Raw genomic sequence first — 17059 nt, 5'->3', positions numbered from 1 at the left:
GAATAAATGGAACATTCCTAGCAGACAAAGGAACTGGTGTGGCGACAAATAAACACCATCCCAAAAACTTCCTTAATTAAGCAGGGTATAAAAAACTTCTAAGACATATTTCTTAGCTAAGGAAATCAAACAAAATTCTAGGAAAAGTTTCAAAATTTGATCGATTAAACAAAGCAAACAACTTGTAAGATAATTCACTTACTCATTTAAGTGTGTTATAAAGTATTTTAATACTTCATAATTGACAGGTGAAATTTTCCGCAGTACACCTCTAATCCCCAATAAACGTGTACTCTTCTCTGGAATTTCTGTAATAAATCAATGTTCAATGATATAAGTAAAGAGAATTGTGAAACAGTAAATGTTTTAGAGAGAAAACAACCTGACCAAAGAGCAGAAAGAATATTTTCAACATCATTTCACCACACTTTCTCTTTTGAAAAAACCGAAATTTTGTAACATTTTAACAGTTGCTAACATTCACATTCAAATAAAGAAACCTTCATATGTTATTTTTGTCCTAATAATGATCAATGCAGTTTTTACACACATTTACAAAGGTTTTTAACAGCTCAACCTTTCACACTTTGATTGTTTTCCCTCAAAAATTATTCAAAAGCTGTTTACAAATTTTTTTTTCAGTTGTAAACCCTTTATTGAAATTTGTCCTCCACATATCTATCCAATAATGTAACGATTTTTTTTTTTATCAATTGTATTTTCACAAATAGCTGGTTTCAAAAATTTCAAATACTGTTAACCAACTTATTTTCGTGACTTTCGCGAGTAGAAAATTAACGTGAATATATATCGTCGCGAATATGTAAAACTTAGATCTTTCCTTATTAAACTATATCCATAAATTAGAATATTTTCATTATAGGGAAAAAAGAAATTCTCAAACAAATTCAAAATCATATACATAGTAGGAATTTGATTCTTACCACATGTACCATTTATTTCTTTTTACCTACCTAAATAATTCAAGACATAAACTTCTACACTGTCCCAGAAAGGGCAGGGAAAATAACCAACAAAAAAAATCATTAACAATAATTATGTATAGTTATTTCATTACATTAGTAATTACAAATTGTAAAAATTGAATTACAAAAATATTTTACAGAAAAAAGCCATTCAAATCTCCATGCTCAAGATACAATTGTTACTCATGCTTAGTTTTTCAACCATAAAGAACTTGAGTATATACATAGCAATGCAGATACTGGAGATATGATACATATCATTTACATTTGTACATTCCTACCAGCAATCCAACAACAGAGAGCAGACCCATGAAATGAACTCAGATGACCTTTGAACTTAGTTTAGATGAAAGTCTAATAGGACATTGCAAATGTCGTAAAATTTTCAGTTAGTTCATTTTCTTCTTTGAGAATGTTGTTATTAATACATTGTATATGCATTCTTGTAAGAGGGTTGAAATTTTAAATAAATGTAAACTGATAAATTTGGCGTTAAAATACTCATTAGGCTAAAATCTTAAAAGTTCAAATTTGTTTAAGCCAAAAAATAAAAAATAACTTTCTTTTCAGATATGACAACCATAAAGTTATAAACTTTTCAAAGAAAATCTGAACTAAGCAAACTTTTTTTCGAAAATCTTGAAACATTTTCATGCAATTAGCTTACACCTCAGCTATCAAAGATAGCAAACAGCCTTCACAGTATTATAATGTGTTTCATTGTAAAACCAAGGCATTCACTTCAATACATTAGTCACTCGTGCACACAATGAAACATTCTGTGAACGTTATGTTTCTGACTTTTACTGGCCTTCTAAAACAACAGTGATTTTATCAGGATTTTTTTCTCATTAGTGATTAGATAACAACAGATATCAAAACAGCGTCCATGTACCTTAATATAGAAATTTCAAGGCAACGTCAATGGTGAAGGTTTATAAAGTCAAGTAATTTCAAAGCAAACTATCATTTCACATGAATTTCAAATGCAAGCCAAATATTTACACCGAAAATAGATACTGTGGATTCATTTATTTTTGCGGGGTATCAATTTTCGTGGATTGAGGAAAACCACCATTTTTGTGGATATTAGATTTCATCGTTTTGCCAATCTCTCTATACAAAGCTTATAGAGAATTAGCAATTTGTTTAAATTTAACTTCGTGTTTCACCTGTACCCACGAAAATTGGTATCCAATGAACAATATTGATTCCACAGTAAAACTTTACAAATCTAAAAGTCTAAATAACATTGTATGCTCATTGTGAATTCTCTTTCCTTTTCTTCTGTTCACATGAGCCCCGCCCCCCTTTTCAGTATCCATTCTAAATATATTATCATAGTATTTCATGCACTATTCTCTTGTTAATCACTGTTGTTTAAGAAAAAACAGCAAATCTACAGAAACTCCCAAGACAAATTACTTTCAACCAATCAGAACAAAGTATTTTAAAAGTGTAAAGATGTAAAGCAAAATGGTAAATTTAGAAAACTCAAGATTTTACCAGGTTCCTTCCCAGCTTCTCTATTTTCTACATATTTTTCTGTACAATAAAAAAAAATCACTCTATACACAAAACATGCAAAATATCAACACAAAACAAAAATTGGGAAATGAACATAAAGGGATATAACTCTACCAATGACTTAAGAAAACATATTGTAGGCATAACTATTCAATATTCTGATTTCTTTTTTTATCTTGTAATTTCACGGAATACCATATTTCATGTATTTTGAATAAAAATAAAATGCATGCTTTAAGATGTTTTTTTTTTTTAAATATATGCAAAGAATTCTAAATTCTAAATCGAACATTGCTGTTATTTAAAAAATACCAGCTTTCGAATTTATGTTGTTTATTTTCAGATTCTTTTCAAAATGTGAGTAACCACAATAATAAATAAATGTATATTTGAATTCTGATTTAATAAGTAACATTCTCATTTTTTTTTTACATATTTGCCAACTGTATATTCTTAAGTTTCTACAAAGCATGCATTATTCCTAAAATTTTCTAAAACAAGGTGCAGTCATAAAATCTTCCATCATTTTGAAATGCTATTATCTTTTTTTTTTAAAATAAGATGCATAAATTTTCCTACCAGCTGCTTCTAATAATTCCTCCTGTAATTGAGGAGGAATAAGTGGCTCTGTATCTTTAAAGAATGATTTCAGCACAGTAGCTACAGTATTGACCTGTATATCTAAACTTCTTATATCTACATTAGGATCTGGAAATAGAAAACAAGAGTTAAAATTAATTTTAGCCCCTATGTGTATACATTGTGATCTAGAAAAAATACAAGATGTGATATTATTTTTCAGCATGTAAAACACATGCTCTATTTCTCAGTGTACTAATTTCTGAAAGAAATGGAAACAATAGTATTTCAACAAAGGAAGTTAGAAGGAAAATAGTCATATTCAAAATTTACGTAGGACAATTGATCAGTTGGAAGAATAGTCAAAATGTGTTTTTTTTAAAGAAGTATAGACAAAAAATATTAGAGGTTTCAGATCTCCTTAAAATTAATTCTCATCTTTTTCTCCTTATATTTTTCCATAATCTTAAATCATAACACCTCCAATTGCATATTCTAACAAGTACCTTTACCTACTCGATTTCAATTTTCCAGGAGGTATGTAAAACTAGAGGCTCTAAAGAGCCTGTGTCGCTCACCTTGGTCTATGTGAATATTAAAGGAAGCAGATGGATTCATGACAAAATTGTGTTTTGGTGATGGTGATGTGTTTGTACATCTTACTTTACTGAACATTCTTGCTGCTTAAAATTATCTCTATCTATAATGAACTTGGCCCATTAGTTTCAGTGGAAAATGTTAGTAAAAATTTACAAATTTTATGAAAATTGTTAAAAATTGACTATAAAGAACAATAACTCCTAAGGGGGTCAATTGACCATTTCAGTCATGTTGACTTATTTGTAAATCTTACTTTGCTGAACATTATTGTTGTTTACAGTTTATCTCTATCAATAATAATATTCAAGATAATGACCAAAAACAGCAAAATTTCCTTAAAACTAACAATTCAGGGTCAGCAACCCAACAACGGGTTGTCCGATTCATCTAAAAATTTCAGAGCAGATAAATGTTGACCTGATAAACAATTTTAGCCCATGACAGATTTGCTCTAAATGCTTTGGTTTCAGAGTTATAAGCCAAAATCTACATTTCACACCTATGTTCTATTTTTAGCCATGGCGGCCATCTTGGTTGGTTGGCCGGGTCACGCCACACATTTTTTAAACTAGATACCCCAAAGATGATTGTGGCCAAGTTTGGATTAATTTGGCCATGTAGTTTCAGAGGAGAAGATTTTTGTAATAGATTACTAAGATTTACGAAAAATGGTTTAAAATTGACTATAAAGGGCAATAACTCCTAAAGGGGTCAACTGACCATTTCGGTCATGTTGACTTATTTGTAATTCTTACTTTGCTGAACATTATTGCTGTTTACAGTTTATCTTTATCTATAATAATATTCAAGATAATAACCAAAAACAGCAAAATTTCCTTAAAATTACATATTCAGGGGCAGCAACCCAACAACGGGTTGTCGGATTCATCTGAAAATTTGAGGGCAGAAAGATCTTGACCTGATAAACAATTTTACCCTTGTCAGATTTGCTCTAAATGCTTTGGTTTTTGATTTATAAGCCAAAAACTGCATTTTACCCCTATGTTCTATTTTTAGCCATGGCGGCCATCTTAGTTGGTTGGCGGGGTCACGCCACACATTTTTTAAACTAGATACCCCAATGATGATTGTGGCCAAGTTTGGTTTAATTTGGCCCAGCAGTTTCAGAGGAGAAGATTTTTGTAAAAGTTAACGACGACGGACGCAAAGTGATGGGAAAAGCTCACTTGGCCCTTCGGGCCAGGTGAGCTAAAAAACCATGGTGTAAAAATCTATATACAGGAGAGTTGAAAACATTTGATAACTTAACATCTATATCTGTTGTTCTTCACAACCTAAGCAAGATTGGTTTTATCTTACCTTCTTGTAATTTAACTTGTAATATTTCCACCTGTTGTTTATTTCCAGGTATTCTGTATATACCCTCTGCATTTATACCTGAAAGAAAAACAACATTTGAAATATACAAAATTTCAAATTAAAAACTACAGCTGGGTTTTGAATTTCAACTATAACTCTAATGTCATGATCTGTATAGTGACTGTACACAATTTGTATCCAACGTATGAAATTCATTATGACTCCATGGAATTCTCTGTGAATTGATTGTATATTCTGATTGTTCTTTAGTATTTGATTAATCATTTGTTGTTTGTATTAAGTCCAGTGGCAAATATTTCATACATTTTCAGGGTAACCTAGGTGTTTGAGACAATGTATTTGTACTTCCATGGATATTTGATTTCATGGTTTCTGAAAAATCTGCCCAACAGTAAAATGTGTTTTCTATTAAACATTTGAAAATATGGTTTAATTTTACTCAAGAAACCCATGAAATTTGTATTGGTACGCCACGAATAATAATGAGGTCACAGTTTGACATATATTTTTCAAATGACTGTCTCTCCAAAATAAGATACTAAAATTATGTGATATTTCATCAGGTGGTTCCATAAAAATATACATGGCACTTTGAAATCTCAACTATTGGTGGAAGTCAAATACTGTAAATTCAGAAATTATTGCGTGAATTTAATTTTGCAATTAAGTTATTTATGAATAAAATGCAATTTTAATGTTTGCGTTATTCAGAAAAATCCTGTTTGATTCATATAAAAATATTCAAAACACAAGGTCTAATTATTGTGATTATAACCCTGTTGCATTTTTCGCAATAATAAAAACATTGCAATAATTTCTGATTTTTTTTTTATAGTACGCTGAATTTCAGAATTTTGTTTTATAGTTGCTTACCAATTTTGAAAGTATCTTCCATTGGTATTTTGTTTAAAGAGAAAATCCATTACTACTTTGAATGTTCTGGGGTTCTATTTTTGTTTTAATTTTTGCTGTTTCTTGTTCAAAAAAAATATTTGTTACTTGCTACAGGTGTCATGCATGCACACCCTTATAGTTGTCTACCTACATGTAGTCTAATTTAAAACAAAACATACAATACAGGTTGCTGTAATTTCTCAAGCATACTGAACATGTTAAAGTCAAGCTCATATGTTACCAAATAATTAAACAAGTCTAAATATATCATGTATTTATCACAATTATTTTAATGATAAAATTGAGAATGGAATGATACTAGATGTATTTATCACAATTATTTTAATGATAAAATTGAGAATGGATCGATACTAGATGTATTTATCACAATTATTTTAATGATAAAATTGAGAATGGAATGATACTAGATGTTAAAAAATCATTTTCTTTCAGAGATGAAAAAGTATGAGGTTTCTATCAATATTTTATTTTTTTCTAATTATCTTAGGAAACATTTTTCCCAAGGTTCTACAAAATATAATGCATATTTGTCTCCAAATTTGTTCATCAAAGGACAGTTATTAAAATTTAGAAAAATAATGCAATGTGTTCATTAATGAGAAAAAATGATTCCAAATGCAGATTTTTAAAATGATATCTATCCATTCTTTTTTAAAAAAAATCAAATAAAAATCGAACAAGATAAATTATCAGTAATCCATGAGCAATTCCACTTCACTGGCTATCAATTTCAAGTGTACAATATTTTTTGAAAATAATAATTTTTGTATTAGTTAGTTTTGACCAAATTTGCTGAACAAGTATTGCATGCAATTATTTCAGAAATGACACTTTTTATTACACTGAAAATAAAATGTCTGCACATGAAACTTAATGTTATGTGTATCACTCTTGAATAGTTTTTACAATGTCTTACTTTTCAAGAATAGAATAAAGATGTAATTTCAAATATCAAGTCTTCAAAAAAATGTGTGACCTATCAATGCATAATAAGCTTAACAAAATTCTCTAAAATCCAAACATCCAAAATCAGACGACACCTCAAATGAAGTATCCTTGTTGGCCATAAGTTAGACATATAACGAGCACATGCAAATTGTAAGTAGAACACTAATAATGGTCTGCTCTGTCCAGACCTACAAGAACCATCCAAAGATAAATTTTATATGTACATGTACTTGGCTCAACTCAAGGGTAGAAAAGCTCGGCCAAAGCCTTACATTTTACCAGATTCTTGGCCTTAACTGGGCAAATATATTTTATATTTTGAGACAATGTAAAGTTAATAACATATAATGATTGAAACCCCTTTTTACTTTATAATAGGTGCCTTTGAGTAATTAATGTTATGAGATGCATGGCCTCTGTTTCATCAGAAAAAATCTTAACTATAAATTCATATATTTCTAAAAGTATTTAACACAAATCACACTTATCATTCAAAACTCCAGGTAAAATTAATTGTGTTTGTTTTTTCGTGTGATCATTTGGAAAAGTGTGTCATCTGAATATAAACTGTATCTTTTCTTTGGTGAAATTTTTGTTGAACAATTTTTAAACTAAAATGTATGTTAAAAATTAATTTCTTCTTTCAGGATAAAACATTATGTTACTGTCTGTAAAAGTTATCTCTATGATAAATATGGTTAAAAATAGGCTCTATATATATGAGAAAATACATTTGAAATATATTCAGAATATGTTGTAAAGAAATCTAAACAAAAATGGGGTTAAAAGAAACTTATTAAGTGTTAAATAGATTGTGTATATAGTTTACAAAATTATTTGAGATAGTGCTTAGGGGAAACTGCCTGGATATAGTCTGTCAAAATCTTATTTTCTGTTGTTCTTGACATATGTACATGTCATATAATTTACAGCTGATTTCCTAATGTTTGCTAAGTAAAACTTTGAGTGGCTTGCTTTCTTTGTTTGTATAAATGTTTATACAAGCTTTGTAAATAAGATCGACATTTTTAAGCAATATATATAGGCATAGTTTAACCTGTATATATATTATATTTGAATTTAATTGGGTGTTATCCTAATATGGTTGTACAATATACAAACAAAGCAAGCAAGCTAACCAAAGTTTTGCTCTACATGCATTAGGAAATTAGCTGTAAATGAGTCAATCTTGACAAACTGTATCCTCAAAAACAACTTGTGATTTAGAATGTTTTATTAGAATGTGTCTACCCATTTTTATTTCTACAGTTGTCAGAAAATAGTATGTATGTTTATGGCGAATCAATCAATTGCTTCCATTAAGAAAGAAGACCTGAAATTAAGGGATATAACTCTTCAAAAATCACTTGTATGTTTGTGTCAGGCCATTTTCATAAACGTATTCTAAACTTTTAAGTAACACAGATAATTGTAATTCTGTTTCACAAAAAGGCTTAAAAAGCATCTATAAAACGTACCATCAGAAACATATAAGTGATCCAATGAGTTACTTCCCATAACCATTGTCTAGGCTACACCCTTAATAGAATTTTTTATAAACAAAACTTCAGTCATATTTAACAATTGTCTCATCATTTTAAAACCAATTGAGAAACTATCAATGTATTTTTGCTATTTGCTATTTATATTTTCTCAAAGGATGCTTGGAATATCCTCTCTATGAAAGCTAAGATCAACAGTTTGTAAATCATACAAGCAAAGCTTTTTACGTAAGGATATTCCAAGCATGCTTTGAGCTTGTCTTGAAGAATAAATATATGCTTCATGAAATATAAATTATGCATTTTACAATTTTTTTATCTGTTGACAGGATTCTTTCCATAGATAAAAATGTGTTTTTAGCAACTTTATGTTTAAAGCACTGGGTATAATTTCAATAGACTGACTAAATGACTAACAAGACTAAAGCAACTGAAGTTTTGATTACATTTTCTTTTTTGGCTTTTGTTATCTCTCCTTTTCAATGATAAATATGTCATGTATGTACATTCTTTTTATCAAAAGAAAACAAAAAAATCTATTTGTATATATATTTTCCTAATCTATTCAAAATTCCTTTAAAAGCTATAAATAACTTTTTTAATAATTCTAATATCTATAAACGGTCTCTGTCAAAATCTATTTTGTCAACCAAACAAAAATTCAGACAAAAGCTATATAACTGCAGCGATTGGGTATTATGCTGTAACTCAAGGTGGTTATATTTTACCTCTATCCAACTCTTCCCAAGGGACATTTACAAAAGTCATCACTTAAAATAAATAGAAAATACACAATAAGAACATAACTAGATAGAAGAAGATGTGGTATGAATGCCAATGAGACAACACTCCATCACAGTCACAATTTGTAAAAGTATAATATTATAGGTCAAAGTACAGCCTTTAACACAGAGCTTTTGCTCACACCAAACAGCAAGCTATAACATATATATATATTTCTTATATCTAGATATAAAAAGATGCGGTATGAGTGCCAATGAGACAACTCTCCATCCAAATCACAATTTGTAAAAGTAGACCATTATAGGCCAAAGTATGGTCTCCAACACAGAGCCATGGCTCACACCAAATAACAAGATATAACTTATATATATATACATTTCTTTCATTCCTTTAATGGAACATGTAGAATGTATCCACAAACTTGTTCATATCTGTTCCGCAATTGGATAAAATTATAATCATACAGGAATATGAAATGAATTTCGATTGATTGTGGCTTGCTTAATGTCCAGTGGCAAATATTTCATGCATGTTCTGAATGAATGAGAATAGAAAAACAATGAATACAATATGTAGGTCCTGAAAATAAATTTGGACTTCACAAATACGAAATTCTTATCTTGCTACAAATTGCAACAGAAAAATCAGCAAAAATAACCCCTGCATGAAAAATTTTCATGTTTGAAATACTCATTTATAACAAAGAAGTGAATAGGTTGTGCAGGAAACCACTTGAATGTGAATCCCGTTGACCTGTGACCTCTATTATCCATATTTTTTTCAAGATGAAAACATTTATTAATTTTACCTCATACTGTTATTGAAAATTGCATTTAAGGTAGCTGGGGCTTCTTAACTTAAAACGATTGATTTTTTTTATACTTTCTGAATTGATGCTATTTCAAAATTATCTATGGTTGTTTTTTATCAGTCGGTTGCTATACAATCCTTTGACTTTAGGAAAAGCATTTATAATTTTCAAATATGACTTGAAAAGATAGTTTTTTATGAATTATTTCAGTCAAACCAGGATTCTTTTGATCAATTCCCTGCATCAGAAAGGTTATGTTTATTCATAGTTACTTCCCTTTATTAACTCAATTTCTTTAATTTGTTTCCCCTCATTAATTTGAAGTTTTTTTGTTTTAATAACAAGAAATTTACCTTAAAATAAATATTATCTAATTGATCACGTGAAAAAGTGAAGAATATTACCTGTTTTATATTAAAGTAAAAATGTAATTAGAACATTTGAAAATTATGAAAATTGGGAAAATAATCATTTATTAAAAACAAGTAATTTACAAATAAGAACATAAATTATCCATTCAACATTACATTATAAGATATATTTTTAATTTACTTGTGAACTGTTTTATGGACAATTGAATTTCTTTTTTCATTTTAGCATTGTTTAGTGGTAAAAATGTATTTATAAAAAAAAAAAAAAAAAAAAAAAATTTAATCAAATTAAAAATTAAAATACAAAAAAAAGTTTTTCTCCACATTTTTCAAAGTGAAAAAATGTAAATACAGAGAGTTTTAAAGATAAATATAGCGGTCACAATTTTAAAAGACCCTCTTTTTTAGAATCAAACTATCAGTCAAAATTTTAGACCCCCCAACTACCTTAGTGATTATTCTAAGTAATAAACCATTAGCCCAAGCAAGAATCATAATATTCAAAATCATATTAAGCTGGTATCCAAAATTATATATTTCACGTCAAACTTTCTTTTACCTTCTTGGTTTAAACATGAAAAATTATTTGTATTATATATTATATATAAAAAAAACTCTGGCAATTCAGCCCCTACATTGATTAAAAGGTCTGCTTTTCGAACAATATCGATTTATTGGTCTTTTCATTTTCTGTTATTATACTTCTGCCCTAATTAATAATTTAGGATTCAATTTTCTAGATTTCTCCAAAATTTATAAGAAGTAAATTCCACCAAAACACAAAATTCTTTTCATATAAATTTTCTAAAACTTATGTGTACAATTTTTTTTAAATAATTACTAATCTAAATATAGAACACTGCAATAAGCAAAATACAAGGGAGATAACTGGTTTTTATAAGAAAGACAACTTTATCTCCATGGAAACCTACCTTCTTCCCTGATAAATTCTACACAAGTTTCTACGTATTGGGGAAGTGATGGATTTGTAGAGGACATTTGGAAATCTACCAGTCGACAACCACTTTCTGATGTCCCTGGTCGTCCATCTGATTTCTTGTGTAATTTTTTCTGCTTCTTCTGCAATTCTTTTTGCTTTCTTTCCTGAAATTATAAAAGTTCAAATTTATTAGCAAATGAATATAAATTCATCAGATGTGAGATGTTAGAAGAGCGCTAATATTCAAGTTTTTCAGCCTGTTTTGAAAAATCAAATTACTAAAACTTCACTGCTATAATTGATAATAATTGAGTCAATTTATCACAAACTAATGTTCTGACGGGAAGGTCTAACACTGTGAAACAATCACAAACTAATGTTCTGACAGGAAGGTCTAACACTGTGAAACAATCACAAACTAATGTTCTGACAGGAAGGTCTAACACTGTGAAACAATCACAAACTAATGTTCTGACAGGAAGGTCTAACACTGTGAAACAATCACAAAATAATGTTCTGACAGGAAGGTCTAACACTGTGAAACAATCACAAAATAATGTTCTGACAGGAAGGTCTAACACTGTGAAACAATCACAAAATAATGTTCTGACAGGAAGGTCTAACACTGTGAAACAATCACAAACTAATGTTCTGACAGGAAGGTCTAACACTGTGAAACAATCACAAAATAATGTTCTGACAGGAAGGTCTAACACTGTGAAACAATCACAAAATAATGTTCTGACAGGAAGGTCTAACACTGTGAAACAATCACAAACTAATGTTCTGACAGGAAGGTCTAACACGGTGAAACAATCACAAACTAATGTTCTGACGGGAAGGTCTAACACTGAAACAATCACAAACTAATGTTCTGACAGGAAGGTCTAACATTGAAACAATCACAAACTAATGTTCTGACAGGAAGGTCTAACACTGTGAAACAATCACAAACTAATGTTCTGACAGGAAGGTCTAACATTGAAACAATCACAAACTAATGTTCTGACAGGAAGGTCTAACACTGAAACAATCACAAACTAATGTTCTGACAGGAAGGTCTAACACTGAAACAATCACAAACTAATGTTCTGACAGGAAGGTCTAACATTGAAACAATCACAAACTAATGTTCTGACAGGAAGGTCTAACACTGAAACAATCACAAACTAATGTTCTGACGGGAAGGTCTAACACTGAAACAATCACAAACTAATGTTCTGACAGGAAGGTCTAACACTGTGAAACAATCACAAACTAATGTTCTGACAGGAAGGTCTAACACTGTGAAACAATCACAAACTAATGTTCTGACAGGAAGGTCTAACACTGAAACAATCACAAACTAATGTTCTGACAGGAAGGTCTAACACTGAAACAATCACAAACTAATGTTCTGACAGGAAGGTCTAACACTGTGAAACAATGATTTATATACCATATATATACACTGTATGTGTATGTAAAAACATATAGTATTCTATTGCATCTGAATGGATAACATAAAATTTTCAATCTTTTTGTCAGTAACTCAGCATCTCTTATAAAAAATTTAAAAGATTGATTGTATGGTGTTTAACACCACTATCGGTGGTTTTCTCTGGGCACTCTGGTTTCCTCCACCAATAAAAATTGGCCGCCACGAAATAGTCTAAATGTGGTGCTTAAAAGTGGAGTTTAAACATCAAATATCAAATCAAATCAAAGTGTGACTTCTTAGACCACTTAGGCCACCCAGAACCCACAACGTTTTGAAAGAAACAATAATAATAAATAGTAATAATAATTTTGTACCCGAAAAAATACTCATCAGTGATTGTCAAATCATAGAAATTAAAAAGGCCAAATATACTACAAAGTATTTGAGCATTGATATCATTTGCCCAACAAAGAATAATCCATTAATAACCTGAACGGTCAATGACTAAACTGACCAGCTTTAACTAAAACTCTGCTCACCTCCTCAAATACTAGTTCACCATTAGCTGAATCAACATGGTTTATAGTACTATCAGACTTAGGAATAGTACTCGCTGATTTTGGAACCTGTATAGTACTGTAAGGCATTACATGCACAGAGGCAGTGCAGCCCATATCATGAACGTTGATCAAATATTATTTGAATATTGCTACTGTGCAGCCCAATTATCACAAAAGTTTAACAAATATTATGTAAATATTGCTACTGTACAGCTCATCTTATAAACATGGATCAAATATTAAGTAAATATTGAATCTGTTTTGCAATTCTAGTCACAAAATGCTGATTTTTTTTAATTTCCATCAGAATAAAAATTTTCACAACAATTGTCATTTAGCTCAAGGAAATGCACTATGGGAATATATATAAAACTGTCTCAAAATTCCATGATTCAAGATGAAATTGTCAGAACTAAGTTCACAATATAATCACCATGAAACATAAGTAATAAACTATGATAGTCATAATTTACGGTAAAATCACTTTCACTGAGCTACTTGCAAGTCACATCCAACGTTACAGAATTATCAAGAATTTTTCAATGATCGTAAACATCAAATATCCATTGATACAGATTTAACCATCACAGACATTATAAATCTATTATAACATGGATGGCCACACTATATAAGGAACAGATCAAATATTTAAATGTCCGGTTTAGGTATCGTATATAACAATATTTTGTTACACAAAACAAAAGGTAAACAGTATCGTCAATTAGATATTACCATGCACTGTTACATTTATTGTTTTGTACAACATGTAAATAGCTATTTAAATATGCTGTAATCCATGATCCAATTTAAATTTAAAACCTAATAATTTTAAAGGTTATAACTCCCAATCAATCTTTATTCTAATTAAAAATTTTATTACTGGAGAAAAAACGTAAAACATTGTATGATCAAGGTAAAATTTCTTTCTTCTAAGTAAACAAAAATTTGCTGAGTCAACACAATGGATCAAAAGCTACACTTTACACAGTAGAGTGTCTGATTTCGGTGATAATCCCAAACATGTAGAAATACAAGTATATATAATTAAATTAAGTCTTCAGTATCCAAAGTAAATGCTCAATTTTCAATTCCCAAACAAATATTATAAATTTCTGCAACACAATTTTTCAGTATTTTCTTAGACATTATTCCTTAGTTCAATATCCTTATAAGCTTCAATTTTCAGATCTCCAACATAAATTGCTTCAACTCAATTTTTCTAGTATTTTCTAAGACATAATTCCTTAGTTTTATTCTCGAATATATAGTTCATTTTTCAGATTTCCAAAATAATTTTACAGTTTTCCAGTATTTTCTACTAAGACATTATTCCTTAGTTCAAAATCTTCATATGTTTCAAATTTCAGAATTCTAACATAAATTGCTTCAGCTTCAACACAATTTTTCAGTATTTTCTAAAATCATTATCCCAAATTCAACAAACACAACGTTCTTTAATAAAAATGCAATATTCAGTCGGGTTAGATTAGTTAAACAACCAATATTTATTTTATTCCATTAATCCTATTGAGCTTTGTTTACCTGTACATACAAAGGTAGGTATTTATGATAGGTAAATATAGATTTGTAACCTGGAAATGAACATATCGATTGTAAACAAACAGATATTCAATGCACAATATCCCTAATCAGGTAGAATCGAAATAAAACTTTTAATCCCGAGCAACATAAAATGTAATGTTTAAATATTTCAGACCATCAATGTTATTATACTAAATATTCATTCATTTCTTGACTCATTCATGACATTTAAACTGTAGAAATCTCAACATCCGTGTTAAATCCAATTTTCCCCCAAGGTATTCTATTACAAAAGCCAACTTCTACCGATTTCATTTTTGTTCAAATAACCAAAAGACAGTAATTTTTAATCTCTTTTCTCCTTTCATGTTCATATCAAATAATTATGAAGATTATAAGAAAGGCCAAATTAATCAGCGTGAATGTTGTCATTGCAATTAATTCGGAAGGAAATGGATTATGGTAAACAAGTTTCTCTGTGAAAAACCTTGCATGTTTATTTCAAGATGAAATAGTTTATTGTCCATATGGATGCTTGTCAATTTCAAGATGAAAACATTTCAGATATGCTTCCCGTCTATTTTAAGATCAAATGTACAATTCTCGACAAATACATCAAGTTGGTGGTTTTCTCCAAGCACTCCGACTTCCTCCACCAATAAAAACAGGCCGCCACAAATAGCCCAAAAACGGTGCTTAAAAGTGACTTTAAAACAATCAGTATTAAATCCATTTAGATATCAAATTACCTGTGTTTAATATCTATTAATAAAAGTAATCAAGTCTTTCAGAGATTTTCCATTGATTGATTTTAACACCATTTACAAATAAAATACTGTCAAGTATTTACCTAAGGCATGATCTGCTAAATATATATTTCTTCCTCAATAAACCAATACAACATTTATATGAATGTGTAAAATAAGGTCAACATTTAATGATTTAAATAAATTTAAGTTAGATACATCAAAATTTTAAATATCTAATCAGGTTTTGTGTTAAATACCAATAAGCCTACTGTTAGCTAAAATCAGTGACATAGCTAAAATCATAGATAATAAATTTACGAAACAATAGCACAATTTTCTCTCTCCAAATTTTTGGTTTCAAAACCGTACAAGTGGATGAAAAGTTGATAAAGAGCCATGGGCACCCTTATTTCTCCATTTTCACCTCAACAAACAATATGAAACATTTCTTAACAAGAATGTGTCCATAGTACATGGATTCCCCATCTGCACTATAATTTTCTATGTTCAGTGGACCGTGAAAGTTGGGTATAATCTCTTATTTGGCATTAAAATTAAAAAGATCATATCATAAGGAATATGTGTACTAAGTTTCTAGTTGATTGGACTTCAACTTGATCAAAAACTACCTGAACCAAAAACTTGAACCTGAGGACCAGAAAACATAATGAACATAAATGGGGCATAATAAATGGGGCATAAAAATATCTGACACGGAAAAAGCACTGCTTAGTTACGGTATCGAATGCTATTTGACAATAAAATCAACAAACAGTTACTACTTCAGAAAAAGAGAAACAGAACATGACTACATTAGGATATAATTTAAAGATGAACTCCAACCTACTCTATATTTATACATATTCAGTGGCGGAACACCCCCTTTTTTTTGGACGATCAATGCATTTGAATGGGGACATATAGTTGGAACCCCCCCCTCCCTTTGTCCTGGGTTGGGACGCCCCCCCCCCCCCCCCCCCCTTTTTTTTCAAATGGCTGGATCCGCCACTGATATTAAACTTGAAATTTACAAAATAGGAGAAATACCAATGTACATGTATACAAATTTTTTTTATGATTTATGTATTTTTCATAATATTGAATTGAAATTTCAAAATTACAACAATATGAAATACTATAACATCTAATAGTGTATTTAACTTCCATATTCACTATTTAATGTTTTATTACGACACATAAAAGATGTGATTCACATTTTATTTAGACATTTAAATGTTATACAATAGATCATTGATATACATGCAATTGAAGTAATAAACTTTAATATCTTAAAAATTTAAATGATAAATATAAGGAGCCAACCATGAATATTAATTTCAAAGTAAACAAATAGCTGTTACTGTCAGTTTATAATATCCATTTTCAATTTTCAGGCCGTGTTTCCTTGTTTTACAATAGACACTTTTTTTCCTCTATGTAGTCATCACACTGTCATTTTAATGAATAATAAATAAGAATGTGTTCCTAATACAGGATGCCCCATCCGCACTATCATTTTTTATG

General features: G+C 29.7%; 1 protein-coding gene across 27 annotated transcripts in view; it reads right to left on the bottom strand.

Annotated features, from left to right (window-relative positions):
* Nucleotides 1-17059, bottom strand: part of LOC139481910 (rho GTPase-activating protein 190-like) — an 86854-nt gene that overhangs the window by 8964 nt on the left and 60831 nt on the right. For 15 of the 27 annotated variants that reach the window (XM_071265454.1, XM_071265445.1, XM_071265428.1 and 12 more), the window contains 6 exons: nt 11257-11428; nt 9127-9168; nt 5013-5090; nt 3093-3221; nt 2493-2531; nt 203-308 (listed from right to left, as the gene is read on the bottom strand). In XM_071265454.1, coding sequence (XP_071121555.1) covers nt 203-308; nt 2493-2531; nt 3093-3221; nt 5013-5090; nt 9127-9168; nt 11257-11428 — 566 coding nt within the window. The remainder of the gene's footprint in view (nt 1-202; nt 309-2492; nt 2532-3092; nt 3222-5012; nt 5091-9126; nt 9169-11256; nt 11429-17059) is intronic. The other 12 variants (XM_071265456.1, XM_071265448.1, XM_071265431.1 and 9 more) reach the window with 3 other exon arrangements.

The sequence above is a fragment of the Mytilus edulis genome, chromosome 7, assembly GCF_963676685.1.
Source record: "Mytilus edulis chromosome 7, xbMytEdul2.2, whole genome shotgun sequence".
In the NCBI taxonomy this organism is placed as follows: Eukaryota; Metazoa; Mollusca; class Bivalvia; order Mytilida; family Mytilidae; genus Mytilus; species Mytilus edulis.
This window is presented reverse-complemented; position numbering and strand designations above follow the sequence as displayed.